Source organism: Pristiophorus japonicus, chromosome 6 (assembly GCF_044704955.1).
Source record: "Pristiophorus japonicus isolate sPriJap1 chromosome 6, sPriJap1.hap1, whole genome shotgun sequence".
NCBI lineage: Eukaryota > Metazoa > Chordata > Chondrichthyes > Pristiophoridae > Pristiophorus > Pristiophorus japonicus.
In genome coordinates, this window is record NC_091982.1 from 183,213,999 (window position 1) to 183,231,955 (window position 17,957).

The following is a 17,957-nucleotide window of genomic DNA, read 5'->3' on the forward strand; positions in this document are numbered from 1 at the left end:
CAAGGGCACCGAGGCTAATGTAATAGATGGCAGATGAAGTAGAAATGATAGAAGTGATCTGTCAATTGTGAGAGAGGTTGTTTCAATGAGGTGACACTGGATAGCGTTTACTCCAAACACTTCCAACCTGCATAAAGCTCAAATGTGTCTTCCAAATCCTGAAAGCTGCAGCTTCTGAGATTGGAAAGTGAGCAGCTGTTAAATGGAAGCTTTTACACTACATTTGCAGCTGTCAAGTATTCAGAAGAATGGATACTGATTGAGCACCTAACCTGACGTGATCCCCGAGCGCCACGAATATGTGAAAAACTGGAAAAATGGTAAGTACAGCTCAAAATGGTGTTTAATAGCCTTTTAACAAGGTATTAATCACCTCAATTGCCTCCCCTGCTGCGTGTGTCGGGTCTGTTCAGCGCTGACAGACCCGACAGCTGGTAAAGTAGCATGGAGGCAGGTTGATAGCGGGGTCCTGAAGGAGATTACACAGATAGGAAGGGGAGAGGCCAGAAGAGCTTTGAAATAGTCGAGTCTGGAGGTGACAAAAGCATGGATGAGGGTTTCAGCAGCAGATGTGTTGAAACATAGAAACATAGAAAATAGGTGCAGGAGTAGGCCATTCAGCCCTTTGAGCCTGCACCGCCATACAATAAGATCTTCGCTGATCATTACTTCAGTACCCCTTTCCTGCTTTCTCTCCATACCCCTTGATCCCTTTAACCGTAAGGGCCATATCTAACTCCCTCTTGAATATATCCAGTGAACTGGCATCAACAACTCTCTGCGGCAGTGAATTCCACAGATTAACAACTCTCTGAGTGAAGAAGTTTCTCTTCATCTCAGTCCTAAATGGCCTACCCCTTATCCTAAGACTATGTCCCCTGGTTCTGGACTTCCCCAACATCGGGAACATTCTTCCCGCATCTATCCTGTCCAGTCCCGTCAGAATCTTATATGTTTCTATGAGATCCCTTCTCATCCTTCTAAACTCCAGTGAATAAAGGTCCAATTGATCCAGTCTCTCCTCATATGACAGCCCAGCCATCCCTGGAATCAGTCTGGTGAACCTTCACTGCACTCCCTCAATAGTAAGAACGTCCTTCCTCAGACTAGGAGACCAAAACTGAACACAATATTCCAGGTGAGGCCTCACCAAGGCCCAGTACAACTGCAGTAAGACCTCTCTGCTTCTATACTCAAATCCCCTAGCTATGAAGGCCAACATACCATTTGCCGCCTTTACCACCTGCTATACCTGCGTGCCCACTTTCAGTGACTGATGAACCATGACACCCAGGTCTCGTTGCACCTCCCCTTTTCCTAGTCTGCCGCCATTGAGATAATCTGCCTTTGTGTTTTTGCCCCCAAAATGGATAACCTCACATTTATCCACATTATACTTCATCTGTCATGTATTTGCCCACTCACCTAACCTGTCCAAGTCACCCTGCAGCCTCTTAGCGTCCTCCTCACAGCTCACACCGCCACCCAGTTTAGTGTCATTCGCAAACTTGGAGATATTACACTCAATTCCTTCATCTAAATCGTTAATGTATATTGTAAAGAGCTGGGGTCCCAGCACTGAGCCCTGCGGCACTCCACTAGTCACTGCCTGCCATTCTGAAAATGACCTGTTTATCCCGACTCTCTGCTTCCTGTTTGCCTATCCACGTCAGTACTTGTGCGGGACCTTGTCAAAAGCCTTTTGAAAGTCCAAATACACCACATCCACTGGTTCTCCCTTGTCCACTCTGCTAGTTACATCCTCAAAAAATTCCAGAAGATTCATCGAGCATGATTTCCCTTTCATAAATCTCCATGCTGACTTAGTCCGATCCTGTCACTGCTTTCCAAATGCGCTGCTATTTCATCCTTAATGATTGATTCCAACATTTTCCCCACTACTGATGTCAGGCGATTTTACGGAGATGGAAGTATGTTGTCTTTATGATGGAGAGGATATAGAGTTGGAAGCTCAGCATGGGATCAAATAGGATGTCGAGATTGTGAACGATCTAATTCAGTCTAAGACAATGGCCGGAGAGGGGGATGGAAAGCTAACGGTGTTTGTTGGGGGAGGTGTGCAAAGGGAATGGCTTCACTCTGCCCAATGTTTAATTGGAGGACATTTTGACTCATCCAAGACTGGATGTCCGATAAGCAGGCTGACAACACAGAGGCAGTGGAGGAGTCAAGAGAGGTGAGATAGAGTTGGGTTTTATCAGCATACATGAGGAACCTGACATCATGGGGCCGAAATTTACCTCCACCCAAAACACATCCTCCGCTCCTGAAGTGTTTTTTCCGCTGCGACGGATGAGGTCGCCTCTTTCGGTAAATTCAGTTCTTTATCGTTTTTTGTGAAGTGGACTGGAAATTGGTCTTAAGAGGGGCGGTAAATAGTCTAGAGAGGCGGAAGTGGAGGTGGAATTAAGTCTCTGCCGCTGTCGGTCAGCAGCAGAGCGGAGATGCCGTCATGACGTGTGTGCGTCACCACACTCTCTCCTTCACTTAAAGGGGAGAGCCTTCGGCATTTTGAAATTTCAGTCCACTGGGCCACCAAGGAGGGTTTCGGCCGGGTCAGCGGTCTAGCACCCAAGAGGAGGGTGCCAGGCTTCCTGTTGGTGGCCCGGCCGAACCTGGGGGCATAATTGTCAGCCCGACCTGGCAGTCGGCTGACAAAAAAAACCCACATGGCGGCCGTGGCAGTGTGCCCTCCCCTTGAAGGACCGCTGCATAGCCATGGCTCTCACAATGAAAGCAAGGTGCACTGACAGAAAAAGCTGTCGGGGGCACTGTGTAGCGGGTTAAAGATTTCTGAACCAAAATTTCGCAGGAGGTGCGGGAGATTGGCGGTGCGCCCTTTGATGTCGCACTTAGGACGGGGGGCAGAAATGGGGACTACCAGAAAAACCCCGGAGCTAAATTTCGCTGGCGGCGGCCATTGAACTGGAAGTCGGCGGTTGCTCAACTTTCTGGCGGTACGAGGCCTTTTTGGAGAGCTGAATTTTGGCCCCCATATCTTTGGATGATGTCACCGAGGGGCAGCATTATTTTTGGAGGAAGATGATGGTAGTTTTTAAAGTCAGAGGAGTCAAGGTGGGTTTTTTGAGGAGAAGGTGATGATGGCAGTTTTGAAAGGGAGCAGGACGGTTCCTGAGAGGGAACTGTTTACAATGTCAGCTAGCATGGGGGCTAGGAAGGGAAGTAAGGTGGTCAGCCGTTTAGTGGAATAGGGTCGAGAGAGCAGGAGGTGGATCTGATGGACAAGAGGGGCTATGAGGGGGGGATAGAAGAGAAACTAAAGAAAGATGTGGTTTCGGGAACCTTGGGAGAAGTTTGGCAAGATTGGCAAGTGGAAGGCGAGTTTCAGCAGAGAAAGCAGCACATGTGGTCTCACTCTTAGTGACACAGAAATCTATGAGCTCTTTGCATTTATTTTTGGAGGTGAGGATGGAGGGGGAATGGGCGAAGGATTTAAAGAGAAAAGAAGCTCGGAGTTATCTTTGCATTCAAGGATGATCGTGGAATAGTGACAAGTTTTGGCAGAAGAGAGTAAAACCCGGTAGTGCTTGATGTGATCCAGTCAGATCTGACGAATGGCTAAACCAGTTGTGTGCCAGATACGTTCAAGTCTGTGCTCCTTGGTGTTAGAAATATGGCAAGTTTAAGCCAATTTCTGGTCATTTTAATAATCAGGATCGACTAAACCACCCTGGTGGGTATATTGTGTTTAATCAGAGTTTAAGATGGAATATAACACATTAGTTACATAGCAAAAATATACAACCATAACAGATAGTTAATACCCATCCCGATCGGACAAACGGCTGGCGCACATGAGCAATTCTCTGGTTTACAGTCTCTTCCTCTGTCTAGAGGTTCCTTCGATAAAGCATCGGATCACTCAAAGTGTTCGACCAGCTTGACTTCTGTTTCGCTCTCCTTCATCTGTGCTAAACAGATCTCTATGTGTTACTTTTATTCTCTTTTTTTAGAGATGGGCCTGACCCTGGATACTGACGAGACCTTTTGTCCAACAGAGGTTCCTTAAAAACGTAATATCCAATAAGACTTCCCGTTCAGCCTAAAGATGTCTTACAATTTTGACCATATGCCACTATCTGTTTACATTAACCCAGGGTTTCTTCCTGTGGAAATCTCTCTCATCCCTTTCGTCTCCTTTGATCCCATGAAGCCAAACCAGAAAACTGTCACCTTAACCAATCTTGACGTCATAGCAAACTGCCTGTGTTTACATTAATTCCTCCTTCGCATTATACATAAAATACATAAACAAGGTTCAAGCTTTAACTTAAAGCAACAGATAATCACTTGGCAAAACGCAGATTGTATATAGTACAAAGAACTATACCATCCATTTATAAGCATTTCTCTGATTCGAATAGACATTCTGTCTGCAGTTCAAAACAACGATTTAAACACAGCATTCGTATCAGTTTTATACATTTGTATCAGTTTTATACATTTTTAGGCATCCCTGATTTCTAACATTGGACTTGAGGGAGAAAAAAATAGGGTCATACCAAGGGGAGTGACCACGGTGCGATAGAGTAAGGGTTTTACACGGGACAAGGACATCAAATGGCATAAGTAAGGGAGTAAGCTAGGTGGGGTGACTTCAGAAATGGGCAAGGTTCGTATAAGATTCTTAAAGGGATTGACAGCGTAGATGCTGAGTGGCTGTTCCCCTGACTGGAGAGTCTAGAACCAGGGGGCATAGTCTCAGGAAAAGGGGTCTGAGATGAGGAGGAATTTCTTCACTCAGAGGATTGTGAATCTTTGGAATTCTCTATTCCAAAGGACTGTGGATGTTGAATCGTTGAAACATAGAAACATAGAAAATAGGTGCAGGAGTAGGCCATTCGGCCCTTCGAGCCTGCATCACCATTCAATAAGATCATGGCTGATCATTCCTTCAGTACCCCTTTCCTGCTTTCTCTCCATACTCCTTGATCCCTTTAGCCGTAAGGGCCAGATCTAACTCCCTCTTGAATATATCCAATGAACTGGCATCAACAACTCTCTGCGGCAGGGAATTCCACAGGTTAACAACTCTCTGAGTGAAGAAGTTTCTCCTCATCTCAGTCCTAAATGGCCTACCCCTTATCCTAAGACTGTGTCCCCTGGTTCTGGACTTCCCCAACATCGGAAACATTCTTCCTGCATCTAACCTGTCCAGTCCAGTCCGAATCTTATATGTTTCTATGAGATCCCCTTTCATCCTTCTAAACTCCAGTGTATAAAGGCCCAGTTGATCCAGTCTCTCCTCATATGTCAGTCCAGCCATCCCTGGAATCAGTCTGGTGAACCTTCGCTGCACTCCCTCAATAGCAAGAACATCCTTCCTCAGATTAGGAGATCAAAACTGAACACAATATTCCAGGTGGGGCGTCACCAAGACCCTGTACAACTGCAGCAAGACTTCCCTGCTCCTATACTCAAATCCCTTTGCTATGAAGGCCAACATACCATTTGCCGCCTTCACCGCCTGCTGTACCTGCATGCCAACTTTCAATGACTGATGAACCATGACACCCAGGTCTCGCTGCATCTCCCCTTTTCCTAATCTGCTGCCATTCAGATAATATTTTGCCTTCGTGTTTTTGCCCCCAAAGTGGATAACCACACATTTATCCACTGCATCTGCCATGTATTTGCCCACTTGCCTAACATGTCCAAGTCACCCTGCAGTCTCTTAGTGACCTCCTCACAGCTCACACTGCCACCAAGTTTAGTGTCATCTGCAAACTTGGGAGATATTACACTCAATTCCATCATCTCAATCATTAATATATATTGTAAAGAGCTGGGGTCCCAGCACTGAGTCCTGCGGCACTCCACTAGTCGCTGCCTGCCATTCTGAAAAAGACCCGTTAATCCCGACTCTCTGCTTCCTGTCTGCCAACCAGTTCTCTATCCACGTCAGTACATTACCTCCAATACCATGTGCTTTGATTTTGCACACCAATCTCCTGTGTGGGACCTTGTCTCAAGCCTTTTGAAAGTCCAAATACACCACATCCACTGGTTCTCCATTGTCCACTCCACTAGTTATATCCTCAAAAAATTCCAGAAGATTTGTCAAGCATGATTTCCCTTTCATAAATCCATGCTGACTTGGACCAATCCTATCACTGCTCTCCAAATGCACTGCTATTTCATCCATTCCAACATTTTCCCCACCACCGATGTCAGACTAACCGGTCTATAATTACCTGTTTTCTCTCTCCCTCCTTTTTTAAAAAAGTGGTGTTACATTAGCAACCCTCCAGTCCATAGGAACTGATCCAGAGTCGATAGACTGTTGGAAAATTATCACCAATGCATCCACTATTTCTAGGGCCACTTCCTTAAGTACTCTGGGATGCAGACAATCAGGCCCTGAGGATTTATCGGCCTTCAATCCCGTCAATTTCCCTAACACAATTTCCCGCCTAATAAGGATATCCTTCAGTTCCTCCTTCTCACTAGCCCCTCGGTCCCCTAGTACATCCGGAAGGTTATTTGTGTCTTCCTTTGTGAAGACAGAACCAAAGTACGTGTTCAATTGGTCTGCCATTTCTTTGTTCCCCATTATAAATTCACCCAAATCCGACTGCAAGGGACCTACATTTGTCTTCACTAATCTTTTTCTCTTCACATATCTATAGAAGCTTTTGCTGTCAGTTTTTATGTTTCTGGCAAGCTTCCTCTCGTACTCTATTTTCCCCCTCTTAATTAAACCTTTTGTCCTTCTCTGCTGAATTCTAAAATTCTCCCAGTCATCCAGTTTGCTGCTCTTTCTAGCTAATTTGTATGCCTCTTCCTTGGAATTAATACTATTCTTAATTTCCTTTGTTAGCCACGGTTGAGCCACCTTTCCTGTTTTATTTTTACTCCAGACAGGGATGTACAATTGCTGAAGTTCGTCCATATGCTCTTTAAAGGTTTGCCATTGCTTATCCACCGTCAATCCTTTAAGTATCATTTGCCAGTCTAATCTAGCCAATTCGTGCCTCATGCCATCAAAGTTACCTTTCCTTAAGTTCAGGACCCTAGTTTTTGAATTAACTTTGTCACTCTCCATCTTAATAAGGAATTCTACCATATTATGGTCACTCTTCCCCAAAGGGCCTCGCACAACAAGATTGCTAATTAGTCCCTTCTCATTCCACATCACCCAGTCTAGGATGGCCAGCTCTCAATATCTCAGTATATTCAAGGCTGAGATAGATAGATTTTTGGTCTCTAGGGGAATCAAGGGATATAGGGATTAGTGGGAATGTGGAGTTGATTTTGAAGATCAGCCATGATTGAATGGTGGAACGGGCGCAAAGGGCTGCATGGCCTAATCCTGCTCCAATTCTTATGTTCTTATAAGGTGTCGTTACCCATGATTCAAATTGCTGTCAAGGAAAATAGCAGCCAACACAGAAGAAATAGGCACAGGAAAGAGGGAAATCTATGGGATTGGGGCCTGGGAGTAGTGGCAGAGGAGAGTGATGCAGGAAGGTTAATATTTCTGTTGGAGTGGATGGAGGCAATGGTGGATTGAGAATGAATGGACAGCAAGTGATCCATTTCGAGGTTTTGAAATGGGCGGATGATCCAAGACTTAGTAGCATTGGAAATGGGACTTGGACTTAGAGTCTATGGCCCTGTTACCACTGAGGGGAGAGGCTGGGGCTATCACTCTGGTTGAGAGGTAGAAAAGAACATTTACGTGAACTGAATTCTGGCAATAGTTGGGAGGGGAGAGCTGTGGCCTGGCATGATGTTTGGGTGTAGGGCTTGTGTTCACCCTCTTCTGTAATATGTTTGTCAAACAGGACAGCTACTGAAAAAATTGACATGAAGATGCAAAATTGACGAGTTTAAGGCTGCATTTAGTAATTTCCTTGATAGTGTTTTGTGTCTTTATATTATTGCTATAAATTTAATTTTAAACATATAATTACTGGCTGAAAAAGTAATGTGCTTGCCCAAAGAAATTGGAGAAACATTAAGGGCTAGAAATTCGCTGACTTTGCGACTGGGTTTTTGGCAATATTTCACCCTCCGTGGCAAAAACCCACCCCGTGGGATCTTTGGTGATCTTTTTGCGGCAGCGCTTTCCACGTACCGCTGGGGAGAGGAGCGCCGACGGGCAACACAAGAAATAGCGTTTTCGACCAATATTTGGCTCTCTCCGCACCCATATTCTGCGCCCAGAAGACCGACCGGAAAAAACCTGCATTGCAGCCCTGCCAGCAATGATAAGTATGAAGACCTGCAAAAAAGGTAAGTTAAAGTTTTTAATTATTTTTCACCGATTTAGTAGGTATGAGTTTTGTGAGTGTTTTTTTTGCAATTTTTGTTGTTGTTCCCCCACCCCCCAAGGCCTCCCTTGCAGTGCTATCAACCCCGGACTAAAGTTGCCGAAATTCGCTGTTTGCGCCGCAAATCCTCGTGCAACACTGATTTTTACCGCAACGCAAATTAAAGGCCGAAAATATATTGATTTTGCTGAATACGAATTTCTAGCCCTTTTATGTGCGGTCAGATTTGTGATAATTGCTGCTTCATAAATACTGGATTTGAAAAATATTGAGCAACTGGATTGGTGGTGTAGTAGTTTAGGGCCCAAGTTTTGGCTCGAGTTGCTCCTATTTTTTTGGAGCAACTAGTTTAGTATGGAATATCTTAGAAATTGCAATTCTCGGCATTTAGTTTGCTCCAGTTCTAGTTAGAATAGTTTTGTTTTAGTACAGTTTTTTTTCAAAAGGGGACGTTGCCAGCCACTTACGCCTATTCTGCAAGTTTAGGCAGCGAAAAGTTACTCCAAACTAACTTAGAACGGAGTAAGTGTCGATTTTTGTACGCTCAGAAAAACTTTGCCTACACTTTATAAATTTGGTGCAGGTAGCGAGAGATGGGGGGGAGGGAAGTTAGGGGATTTTACAAAGCATTAAACACTTCACTTAGCAATAAAGAGCCATCATCAATAATAAATGATAAATAAATCAATCAAAAAGAAATTAAATAAAAAAAATGAAAAAAAAAATCAATCAATAAATAAAAAAATTAAAAGTTTCTACTCACCTACTGCAGCACCGGGATGTCCTCCAACAGCCTGCTGAAGAGCTGCTCGGGCGGGGCTCGCCCCCATGAGGAGCTGCTCGGGCGGGGCTCGCCCCCAATGAGATGCTGGTTGGGCGGGCCCTGCCGCCGCCGAGGAGTTCGGGCGGGGCCCGCCCCCAGGCGATGCTGGTCGCTGCCGCCGATGAGGAGTTCGGGCGGGGCCCACCCCCAGGAGATGCCGGTCGGGTGGGCCCCTCCTCCGAAGAGGTAAGGGCAGTCAGGCCACTCGGCCCAGGATAGGGGCGACGTCCCTTCGGCCAGGGATAGGGTCGTCGCCGGAGATAGGACGCGCTGGGAGGGCCAGGAGCTACTGCGCATGTGCGCAGCTGCCGGCATTCTTTTTGGCGCAGGGCTGTTGCTCCGCCCCTCCTGCTGCGCCGCACCGAGCTGGAAACGGCCCGACATATATCCAAGAATTGCGAGGTAAGTATTTGGCGCAATTTTTGTTCCACAAATTAGGTGGGCCTCTCCGATGTGCGCCGTTCTAACGGGGGTCCGAAACTTGAGCCCTAAATATTGATAGTTTTTCCTACCTGTTTAGTGAATGGAACTGTTTTTTGATTGTTGTACCTTTGTCAATTGGATATTTGAGGTGATCATCATTGTTGATCTAACAGATTGTGATTATTTGATCCGAGCATAATCTCTTTCTGTACAGACTTGTTTGAGGTGAGATGCCTTTTGGGAGGTGTGCTACTTGATGGACATAAAATTTAATGATAAAGATAATTGAAACTTAGAAAAGCAGGATTCATCCAAAGGTGTACACAAACTCTGCTAAGGGAAGCATTAGCACTGTGCACAGTTCTGGTCTCCATATTACAAAATGAATATAGAAGCACTGGAGACTGTACAATAAAGATTTACAAGGATGATACCAGAATGGAGAGGTTACAACGATCAGGAAAGACTGAACAGGCTGGTGCTCTTTTCTCTAGAAAAGCAAAGTGTGAGAGATGACCTGATAGAGGTCTTTAAAATTCTGAAGGGGTTCGATAGGGAGGATGTAGAGAGATGTTTCCACTCGTGGAGGTATCTAATTCTATGGGCCATAAATACGATAGTCACTAATAAATCCAATATAGAATCCAGGAGAAACTTCTTTACTCAGAGTGGTGAGAATGTAGAACTCATTACCACATGGTTGAGGCGAATAGCCTAATGCAGGGGTAGCTAGATAAGTACATGAAGGAGAAAGAAATAGAAGGATATGTTGATCAGGTGAGATGACGTAAGGTGGGAGGAGGCTCGTGTGGAGCATAAATACCAGCATAGACCTGTTGGAGCAAATGGCCTGTTTTATGTGCTGTAAAATTCTATGTAATATACTGAGCACACTCTGCATAGTTCAGTTTCCCCACCAAATATTTCAAATGTATTCAGTTTGGCCAAAATTGTCATTGCATAATCCACTGCATTGTTGCATACATTTTAAAAAGTTCATCGAGTTACAGTCATCCATGTTTGTCATTGCCACGCCGCAAATCATTTTCAATGGGTGCATGCATCTTAAACCATTTTGATGTTAATGCTCAGATTCCATTTCTGCTTATAGGTTTGAAGCTTCTTATGCATGCTAAAACCTTACAATGCAGCATTTCTAAGGTACTGGATGCATACTCTGCAAAATTATAAAATGCTAAATTTTATTGCATGTGTTTCCTTAGCTATTCTTATAAAATAATACTTTTATATGTAGTTGTTGACAATTACAGTACTTTATTCTACCCGTAATGCATAGTTGTGGGGTATATTTAACCACCTTATTGGAATCATGTGAAATTCAAGATAAAGTTTTAAAACCTATAAATTTTTTGTGAGAAATGCCAAGTCCTGAAAAATTAAATCAAAATTAATTGGGCACCTACAGTCATATTTTAAATCACAATGTTAACTGACCTTTAAGTAAAGAATTTCTCTACCTTTTTGATAAGCAAGGACAAAAACATGTTGGGAAGGCTTATAACCTATTAAACTATTCAATATTATGGTGAGCTTTGATGATCTATAATTGTCTAATACACAAACCATACACATATCCAGATACAAACATACAAAACTGATGTGCAGGATAAGCTAGCTGGTCTATCAGACGTGTCCCATACAATCGTGTTGCAAATTAAGCATCATCACCTCCACTGCCCCCCACCCACTAGCAGCCATGTAATATCCTGAGAGAGGTACAAAAATAGATGAAAATAACCTCAGGCCAATTCAGGGAAAGAAGAATTTGGGGAATTTCCTCTCTAACCACCAAAGACGATCACAAAACTAGTTCCAGGGGAACACAGTAAACATTGAGGCACATCACCCAACACCACTCTTACCTTTTGTATTCTATATTAAGGAATATAATTGTTATGGCACATCCTCAACTTTGTCGCACTGTTTTTATTCTATACTCAGATCAGCCAAGACAAAGAAATAAAAGAAGTGCCATGTTCATGGCTTACCTACCTTTTGTTATGGGCACAAGTTACTACCTCTGGGCTTCTTCTGTTGTTCAAGTGGATTTTCGTGGACCAAGAAGGAAATTGCTTTCCACATTACTTCAGGTAAAATAGTACTGAGGAGGTCCACAGGCTCCTTTCCGTCAACCATCAGGAGATTGAAATCCATCATTGATACCATGTCAACGTGAATGTTCTAATTTGCTATCTCGGCCAACTGAGGTTATTTGATTAAAATGAATTGCCAACAAGTTAACTAACTGTACCATTTGTTATACAGTATTTACAGCACAGAAACGGGCCATTCAGCCCAACTGATCCATGCTGATGTTTATGCTCCACACGTGCCTCCTTTCACCCTTCTTCAGCTAACAAGTGTTTCTCTATATTGACATTAGCAGGAGGCAAATTTTAAGAGATTTCACTGAAGTTTGGTTGTGGCTTGATCCTTCACCTGTCAATATAACATGTTTTTTTTTAAATTATTGTTTTATAGGACAGCACAGAAATCATTGGCTATGCACTGGGAGTTACTGCAATTTTCATTGGCTGGACATCAAAGTTTCCTCTGATTTTAAAGGCAGTAAGTAGGAGCAGCCAAGAAATACCGATGAAATTTCTAATTTTTGACAAAAGCAGTACTAGGACTGCTGCATAAAATTCTGGTTGTAAGCAATATCTTTGTTTATCCTAATGTGCTGGATGTGATGTAATCAGTTTGTATTGTATCTTTTTATATAACTTCAGGTGGATAGAGTAAAAAAAGTTCTTTGTCTCAATGTTGGGGGAGTGGCCAATATATGAAATTGTCTAGATACATCCAGTTTCAATGAGAGTGGCTTGCCTTCATTGTACCCAGAAGCTGCTTGGGTCAAAGTTTCTTAATGGCTGGATAATCTCTGAGATGGGAAATTCATTGCAGGTGAAATTCAACTTTGGTGGGGTGCAAAATGGGTGGTAGTGATTGGTCGCCTGTTCTACACCCTGTCCAACTTTCTTTTATATTGAACTGTTTTTAAGATATTAAATGGTGTTTTTTTTTTCAAATTTACAGTCTAGGGGGGAAATTGATTGCAGTCTCCAGAAATGGGCTCTGATCCTTTCAGTTGTGGGCAGTGCACTGTATGCTGCTGCCATTCTGGCACATGACAAAAGCCCTGACTTCATCCTGAGAGCTTTACCCTGGCTGCTTATCTTTCTCGGTGGTGCAGCTCTCGACCTTTCTGTATCCTTTTTCTTAAAATCTAGAAATATAACTGAGGGAACATTCTTGGAAATAGATAGGTTCGAACATTTTGGTTTGGTATTTTTGGTTTAATACAATTATATGGTGGTTCAAATAGCCAAAGATATAATCTTACTTTATTTTATTCTTTTGAATAGTTTATTTTAATGATCTGTAGAAACAGGATTCTATCATATTTTAACTTGGGCTTTTGGTTCAATTCTCAGTAGAAGTGAATCAATTGTGTGGTCACTTGTTAAAACCTGAATCCATTTTCTAAAGATTTAATAAATGTGCTATTGAACTCATTTCTGCAACCAGGAGTTGCTCTTAAGTCAATGTCAAAAGCTGTCTGTTGATTTGGCAACCACACCTAGTACATTAAGTTAGAGAAAATTGAAAATCTGATGCTGATATATAGAAACATAGAAAATAGGTGCAGGAGTAGGCCATTCGGCCCTTCGAGCCTGCACCGCCATTCAATGAGTTCATGGCTGAACCTGCAACTTCAGTACCCCATTCCTGCTTTTTCGCCATACCCCTTGATCCCCCTAATAGTAAGGACAACATCTAACTCCTTTTTGAATATATTTAGTGAATTGGCCTCAACAACTTTCTGTGGTAGAGAATTCCACAGGTTCACCACTCCCTGGGTGAAGAAGTTTCTCCTCATCTCGGTCCTAAATGGCTTACCCCTTATCCTTAGACTGTGATCCCTAGTTCTGGACTTCCCCAACATTGGAACATTCTTCCTGCATCTAACCTGTCTAAACCCGTCAGAATTTTAAACGTTTCTATGAGATCCCCTCTCATTCATCTGAACTGAGTGAATACAAGCCCAGTTGATCCAGTCTTCCTTAATATGTCAGTCCCGCCATCCCAGGAATTAGTCTGGTGAACCTTCGCTGCAATAGCAAGAATGTCCTTTCTCAAGTTAGGAGACCAAAACTGTACACAATACTCCAGGTGTGGCCTCACCAAGGCCCTGTACAACTGTAGTAACACCTCCCTGCCCCTGTACTCAAATCCCCTCGCTATGAAGGCCAACATGCCATTTACTTTCTTAACTGCCTGCTGTACTTGCATGCCAACCTTCAATGACAGATGTACCATGACACCCAGGTCTCGTTGCACCTCCCCTTTTCCTAATCTGTCACCATTCAGATAATAGACTGTCTCTCTGTTTTTACCACCAAAGTGGATAACCTCACATTTATCCACATTATACTTCATCTGCCATGCATTTGCCCACTCACCTAACCTATCCAAGTCACTCTGCAGCCTCATAGCATCCTCCTTGCAGCTCACACTGCCACCCAACTTAGTGTCATCTGCAAATTTGGAGATACTACATTTAATCCCCTCGTCTAAATCATTAATGTACAATGTAAACAGCTGGGGCCCGAGCACAGAACCTTGCGGTACCCCAATAGTCACTGCGTGCCATTCTGAAAAGTCCCCATTTACTCCTACTATTTGCTTCCTGTCTGCCAACCAGTTCTCAATCCACGTCAGCACACTACCCCCAATCCCATGTGCTTTTACTTTGCACATTAATCTCGTGTGGGACCTTGTCGAAAGCCTTCTGAAAGTCCAAATACACCACATCAACTGGTTCTCCCTTGTCCACTCTACTGGAAACATCCTCAAAAAATTCCAGAAGATTTGTCAAGCATGATTTCCCTTTCACAAATCCATGCTGACTTGGACCTATCATGTCACCTCTTTCCAAATGCGCTGCTATGACATCCTTAATAATTGTTTCCATCATTTTACCCACGACCGATGTCAGGTTGACCGGTCTATAATTCCCTGTTTTCTCTCTCCCTCCTTTTTTTAAAAAGTGGGGTTACATTGGCTACCCTCCACTCCATAGGAATTGATCCAGAGTCTATGGAATGTTGGAAAATGACTGTCAATGCATCCGCTATTTCCAAGGCCACCTCCTTAAGTACTCTGGGATGCCAGACCATCAGGCCCTGGGGATTTATCGGCCTTCAATCCCATCAATTTCCCCAACACAATTTCCCTCAGTTCCTCCTTCTTACTAGACCCTCTGACCCCTTTTATATCCGGAAGGCTGTTTGTGTCCTCCTCAGTGAATACCGAACCGAAGTACTTGTTCAATTGGTCTGCCATTTCTTTGTTCCCCATTATGACTTCCCCTGATTCTGACTGCAGGGGACCTACATTTGTCTTTACTAACCTTTTTCTCTTTACTTATCTATAGAAGCTTTTGCAGTCCGTTTTAATGTTCCCTGCAAGCTTCCTCTCGTACTCTATTTTCTCTGCCCTAATCAAACCCTTTGTCCTCCTCTGCTGAGTTCTAAATTTCTCCCAGTCCCCGGGTTCGTTGCTATTTCTGGCCAATTTGTATGCCACTTCCTTGGCTTTAATACTATCCCTGATTTCCCTTGATAGCTACGGTTAAGCCACCTTCCCTTTTTTATATGAGCAGAGGTGTCATTAGGGAATTGATGCAAGTAACATTTATAATCAACAAGGTTAACTTGGATTCCAAATTTGTCTAAATATATGGAACTGTTTATTTTCAAATATGATGCACATCAAAAAAATAAAATTTTTAAACAAAATGAACAATGCCACTCCGAGTAAGTGGCATTCTGCCAGGCTTGCACTGGCTGCTTCTGAGGCTGTGCTTGGATCATATATTTGGGAAATGTGTGGAAAGATTGTTGTGAATTTGACCTCTAACACAATCCAATCTGGAGTGTTCGGTGGCGTCATTGAGTAAGAACTATAAATACAGAGCAACGCGCAATGGAATGCAGAACCTTCCTGTTGCTGTCACTGCAGTTTTGAACCGTTCCCCCAGTTACCTTTTCATCTAATTGCATTAATATAAGGAAGAGCAATTAAAAATATTCTCAAAGGTTCAGAGTTCAATCTTACCCACCCCCAAATCACACACTACAACAAAACCATATTTCTTAACATCCATTAAAACTTCTCAATACATATAAATGATGATCTCTTACAAAATGGTGGGTAGATTTTGGGAGATAAAATGTCTTTCTGATGATTTCCTCACTGAGCACATTCCTAATAACCAGTTAGCATTGTGGAGGGGACGCATTTTCTCAAAGAAAAATTCCCAATGGCATATTGATAGGTAAATTAACCTGACCTATTTTCTTGCATCTGATAGTGGACAGTTGCAAAGTAAGAAAAGCCTAGCAGCAACTTTTCGGTCTCCAAGCTTAGTTGTGGGAAAACTTAGAAATTAAAAGGAAAATCGCAATAATTACGGAAAAAGATTACTTCTGTTTGGACATTGGATAATCTATATGTCCAGAGTAGTTCTTAAGCCAACTACAAAGCATTACAAGGCACCGAAACAAGCCATTTGCCCCAACAGCTCAATGACTATGTTTATGCTCCACAAAAGCCTCCTCCCAACTTACTTCATCAAACCCCATCAACATATCCTTCTATTCCTTTCTCTCCTCTCGTGTGCTTATCTAGCTTCCCCTTGAATGCATCAAAGCTATTCGCCTCAACTATTCCTTGTAGTAGCAAGTTCCACATTTTAACCATTCTCTGGTTTCCCCTGAATTCCCTATTGGATTTATTAGTGACTAAGTTATATTTATGGCCCCTAGTTCTCATCTCGTCTGCAAGTGGAATCATCTTCTCTACATCTACCCTATCAAACCCTTTCATAATCTTAAAGACCTCTATTCGGTCACCCCTCGGTCTTCTCTTTTCTAGAGAAAAGAGCCCTAGCCTGTTCAATGTTTCCTGGTAGGTATAACCTCTCAGTTCAAGAAAGATTAATATCTGCAAATTAGTGAATAGTAGCTATTCAAACTATTTATAACAACAAATTCAGATGTTACTTTTTTAACCATGTTCAACCAGATACTGTTCATATCATGTTTACTGAAAAATAAAACTACTCGTCAGAATTGGGGTTTAGAGGTGGTAATAGAATCTGATACAATCTCTCTGTTGGAATCTCCTGGACAGGATGTGGAAGAGGTTCAAGCAGAAACGCAGGTACTATAAAAGTCAATAATAAGAACAGTTACTCCCTTCCCATTATTTAGAGGAGATACTCATGAAATAAATTGCATTCAAGTGTATATTAAATAGAACTTTTGTTAATTATTCATTTATTACACTAAGAAATAGGAGATTGTATGGAAAAACAGTTGCCACTTCCACATCAATTTTCTCCTCCAGTATTCTTTCAATCCAGTTGGCAGAATATGTGCCTGCTGACTAAATGGTTGTGAGGTAAATTCCTTTGAGTTGTCTATTACTGAAATTTAGCTCACTTGAGTTGATTTGCTCCATTCTCAGCCGGGCCACGATTTGTGGTGTTTTATAGAAATAAAAGACCACACACTCTACTCACCAGCACAGGATATCTGTTTAACAACCTGCTTGGGGAGAATAAGAAAGTGTAAACTCAATCTATATAACAGTAAAAATATACTAACTCAATAGTGTGGTACATTGAGTATGTTTGGTATAGTTTAGCTATGTCTGGTCACAATATGGTTCACTTATTTCAAATTCAGTGCTTGCATTGATTCTTATCCTATAGAAAACCTATAGGAGCAGCTTCTGTGGTCCAGCTCTGGTCTGATAGAGGGGCCAAGTGGCTGATGTCGCACTAGAATGCAACGTCAAATAAATGTAACTCTCTTACTGGGGTTTCTAGTGCTTCGTGCATGAAACCCTGGCAGCACCATGGGGATTTGGAGCTGAATTCTTGGATGCCAACAACAGTTAAAGGTCTGCTAGTGCACCTTTAAAGCTGTGTTGAAAAAGAAGCGCCCCCCACAAAGTTCTTTTCAGGTACTCGTGCCATAATTATGGGGATCTCTATTCATTTCCCTTCAAGCATCAGCTTAGCACACTGTTGGCACTCTTGTCTTTGAGTTCAAGCCCCACACTTCAAGATGCAAGCACATAATAAAGGCTGACACTACAGGACAGTATTGAAGCAGTACTGCGTTGTCATTTGAATGTAATAAATTAAGGCACCGTCTGCCTGTTCAGGTGATATCAAAGATCTCATGGCAGTATTCAAAGAAGGCATAGCTGTTCTTTCCGTTCTGGCCAACATTTATTCCTGAGCCAACACTGTCCAAATTGATTATTTGGTCAGTTAACTTATTTGCGGCTGGTCA

General features: G+C 42.8%; 1 protein-coding gene across 3 annotated transcripts in view; it reads left to right on the forward strand.

The window, feature by feature from the left end:
• The window catches only part of tmem44 (transmembrane protein 44), a 64,089-nt gene that overhangs the window by 19,514 nt on the left and 26,618 nt on the right, over positions 1–17,957 (forward strand). For all 3 annotated transcript variants that reach the window (XM_070882291.1, XM_070882294.1, XM_070882292.1), the window contains 4 exons: positions 11,527–11,675; positions 12,067–12,153; positions 12,625–12,795; positions 16,678–16,815. In XM_070882291.1, the coding sequence (XP_070738392.1) occupies positions 11,527–11,675; positions 12,067–12,153; positions 12,625–12,795; positions 16,678–16,815 (545 nt within the window). The remainder of the gene's footprint in view (positions 1–11,526; positions 11,676–12,066; positions 12,154–12,624; positions 12,796–16,677; positions 16,816–17,957) is intronic.